This window comes from Perkinsus marinus, assembly GCF_000006405.1.
Source record: "Perkinsus marinus ATCC 50983 genomic scaffold scf_1104296932410, whole genome shotgun sequence".
Taxonomy (NCBI): domain Eukaryota; phylum Perkinsozoa; order Perkinsida; family Perkinsidae; genus Perkinsus; species Perkinsus marinus.
In genome coordinates, this window is record NW_003215453.1 from 31,475 (window position 1) to 35,325 (window position 3,851).

Sequence of the window (3,851 nt, forward strand, 5' to 3'; positions counted from 1 at the left end):
ATGATGATGATGATACGATGATTGTTGGGGATCAGACTATTACTACCACACCTCCGTTAACATCATCACAATCTGAGGACCAGACTATTACTACCACACCTCCGTTAACATCATCACAATCTGAGGACCAGACTATTACTACCACACCTTCGTCAACATCATCACAATCTGAGGACCAGACTATTACTACCACACCTTCGTCAACATCGTCACAATCTGAGGACCAGACTATTACTACCACACCTTCGTCAACATCATCACAATCTGAGGACCAGACTATTACTACCACACCTTCGTCAACATCATCACAATCTGAGGACCAGACTATTACTACCACACCTCCGTCAACATCATCACAATCTGAGGACCAGACTATTACTACCACACCTTCGTCAACATCATCACAATCTGAGGATCAGACTATTACTACCAGTACCATACACCCATCCCCTGATGTAATACCAACATTGGTTATCATTATCAACGCTGTTCCTGTTGTTGTTATTTTCAGAACTCCGACCCCACTGATGATGACTATGAACTACGATGTTTAGCTAAGGCTAATGGTGGTAAGGATGGAGAGGCACACATGGTCTTCAAGGGTAACCAGGGTTGGTTAACATCACTTGTATGTAGACAACATGCCAACAACAACAACAACAGCAATAACTCATATACTGATATATTACAGTAATAATACTTATCATCATCATCATCCTTATTCGATCATTCACTGATTCTTCTTACTTTAGGTCATCAACTTTGTTATCATCACACTTGAAAGATCATAGATTTACGCTACTACTACTTGGTGATGATGATGATGACTATAGTGAATCGAGTAGTAGTAGTAAGTTGGATTGTGGACTAGGGTCTGAGGCCCTGTTCAATAATATAAAACTCTATTTATCTTTGCCACAAACAGATAAATGGCTTATTAAATCATTATGTAACTACTATCATTATAATATCAGTAAATAAATCATGTGTGGTGTGTATGTATTAATGATGATAATTGTTGAGAAGATGTTGTTATACCAATATTGGTCATGTTGAGTTAATATTAGTGATGATGAATAGGTTTATTATAGGTCTCTAACATCATCATCATCATCAATGCCGAATCCTAATGTACAACGATCATCATCATTCAATCCAAAATCATTACCACCATGTAGGTAGTAGTAATAGTAGTAAACTATACAATGGAATAATTGTAATGATTGTATGGTTTAGTTACGTATTAGGATATGGTAGTGCTGTATTTAAACAAGGAGATGATGTTGACCAACATGAAGACCACTACCAGTATAGAACTAATAGGATGACCGATTTATTGGTAATGGTTGTTTATTGATATAGTAATGATGGATAATATCTAATGATGATAGTAGGTAGTATGCAAGGATGTAGGAAAGTTTCATGAACTTAATCTCATTAAGAATCCATCACATTATCCTTATCCTATTAATAAGGTTAAAGGTAAATATCTACAGTCATTGACAAGATCTGCAGCAGGAATCTATTATAATATTGGATGTATTATTATTAATAATAATATCATTATTATCAATAGAGTCCCAATATAGGTACATTACATCCTGGGGGATTGTACTGCAAATATGGTATAATATCACATGATGATCTATGTGATGATTTGAATAATTGGAAATCATTGTAATAGTGGTATGTAGATCCATATCCTATATTCCATATTATTAGATATGTGGGTGGTAGATTACATAAACCAGTAGAAGATGTATATATATCCGATAAGAAAGCATGTAGGTGTGCACTCTTATGTGCACAATGATGATAGTTATTATATAGTTCATCAATTCACCACAGCACTACACAATAACAGGCGTTCGGCTTTACGATGTGCATTGGTATTATTAAAAGGGAATGAGGAAGAAGAGTTAAGAAGTACATTGGGAACATTACTCACATCGATATGTAAGTCGTACAATAATAATAATGATCATCATCATCATAGTGTTACATTTCATTGTTATTCATAGGTAGTTTATCATACATGGGTGATATCAGAAGTGGTATGATAAGGGCAGAGGATCCCAATAAGGTATATAATATAGTACACGGACAAGCCAATGAGCTGATACATATATATGTAATAATAGGATACATACTAATCATCACCATACATCATAATCATTGTTATTAGTCACCAATACTCCTTGAATGTGGTGTTAAGATGGTAAAGACCACAAGTAGTATATCATTGAATACACCATTGATATACAGAGGCTCATGTCGTGAGCTTATATCCCTCTTACCATCCTCTATTACCAAAGGTAACAACATACTATACTACTACCACTACCTCCTCCTTATTATTATTCTAGGTGTCATTATCAATGGCGATACAATAGACACTCATAGGCTGTGTAGGAATATAAGAACATTGAATAGATGCTCATCAGTGAAACAAGGATGTAGTATAACATGTTGATGATTAGGGATGGTATGATATATATTATTAGTGAAAGGGATAGCGACTACAGGATTATCCGAGAGTATTGATTATGCATCGAGGAAGTTTACCAAGGGGGGATGGTAGTAGTAGTAATAGTATTATCATACTCATCATATTGCGTTAATAAGTATTCATTAATGCATATCATTAGTATTGGATGTGTCATTATTATCATTATAATGGTTGGCAAGGATGAACAACAGGACTATTTACAGAAGTATCGTAAGCATCAACAACAACAATTGCCGTCATCATCATCATCAATGATGATGAAATATAAGAGAACGGTGGGTGGAACTAAAGTAAAGAAGAAGAAGACTACTCACCATCATCATCATTCATCATCATTCATGATAGTAGATGAGACCGAGGATGTAATGATATTAATTTAATCTTACTCTGTCATACAGTCCTTAAGATACCTAATAATAAGAATAAGGATGCTGCCACGTTTCATGATAATGATCCCTATTATAATGGCCAATCTGGATTATCTGATGATAATGAGGAGGAGGAGGAAGAAGGAGCACCTATAGTAGTGGATCAATGGGGTGATTATCATAATTACTTTACTCTTATTTTATTCTTATGATATGTAGGTAACTCATTGAGACCTCTAAGGGCTGATGATCTGAAACATATTGAGGAGAAGCCTCAAGAGGCATCAGCAGCAGTAGTACTTGATGAAGCTGTTGAGAGTAATACATAATAATAATCAGCTACTAATCATCATCATACCACTCACTAACATGTTATAGTTCCTGTACCGAGAGATGTAGTAGGAGTAGAGGGAAGAAGACCAAGACGTGGTCGTAATAGTAGTAGTACTATTATTGGGGATTATCATTACAATGTTGTTGGTGTATTAGATGATAAGAAGAAGAACAAGCAGCATGTCAAGCTTGAGCATACCAAGACTACTGCTCATGATAATGTACCACGAATAAAAGAGGAATGCAATATCAATGATGATGATGATAAGGAGGAGGAGGAGGAGGAACGGTATGATTCGGATGAAGATTCAGATCAATCAGTAGTTAGAGGGGATGAAAAAGTAGACGAACCTCGCATTAAGAAAGAGGTTGATAATAATGAAGATGGAGATCAGGTAATGGTCTTCGTCTTCTTGAGAATAGTACATCCATGAATATTATCCTTAGTCTTCTTCTTCTTCCCTCAGTCCCCAATCCGTAAAGGGGTAGTGAGGATGAGTAGTGGCTTTACTGCTGGTCTAGTAACGGGTGAAGATATATCAAAACAGATGGAGGAGCCTCAGAGAGACGTAAGAGCAAATTACAACAATTACCTGATGAAAGTAATAATACTACTGCTGATACTATTGCTATATGAGGAT

At 35.8% G+C, this 3,851-nt stretch overlaps 2 protein-coding genes across 2 annotated transcripts in view; one reads left to right on the forward strand and one right to left on the reverse strand.

The window, feature by feature from the left end:
- Pmar_PMAR022241 (vacuole membrane protein, putative) overlaps positions 1-1,051 on the reverse strand; it is a gene marked incomplete at both ends in the record, with an annotated part of 2,561 nt that extends 1,510 nt beyond the window's left edge. Inside the window, one exon of the mRNA XM_002785463.1 lies at positions 1,039-1,051. Coding sequence (XP_002785509.1) covers positions 1,039-1,051 — 13 coding nt within the window. The remainder of the gene's footprint in view (positions 1-1,038) is intronic.
- Positions 1,052-1,129: 78 nt separating this feature from the next.
- Positions 1,130-3,851, forward strand: part of Pmar_PMAR022242 (conserved hypothetical protein) — a gene marked incomplete at both ends in the record, with an annotated part of 3,086 nt that continues 364 nt past the window's right edge. The window contains 10 exons of the mRNA XM_002785464.1: positions 1,130-1,178; positions 1,248-1,339; positions 1,577-1,677; positions 1,723-1,784; positions 2,022-2,131; positions 2,186-2,231; positions 2,908-3,048; positions 3,097-3,195; positions 3,367-3,605; positions 3,678-3,779. Coding sequence (XP_002785510.1) covers positions 1,130-1,178; positions 1,248-1,339; positions 1,577-1,677; positions 1,723-1,784; positions 2,022-2,131; positions 2,186-2,231; positions 2,908-3,048; positions 3,097-3,195; positions 3,367-3,605; positions 3,678-3,779 — 1,041 coding nt within the window. The remainder of the gene's footprint in view (positions 1,179-1,247; positions 1,340-1,576; positions 1,678-1,722; positions 1,785-2,021; positions 2,132-2,185; positions 2,232-2,907; positions 3,049-3,096; positions 3,196-3,366; positions 3,606-3,677; positions 3,780-3,851) is intronic.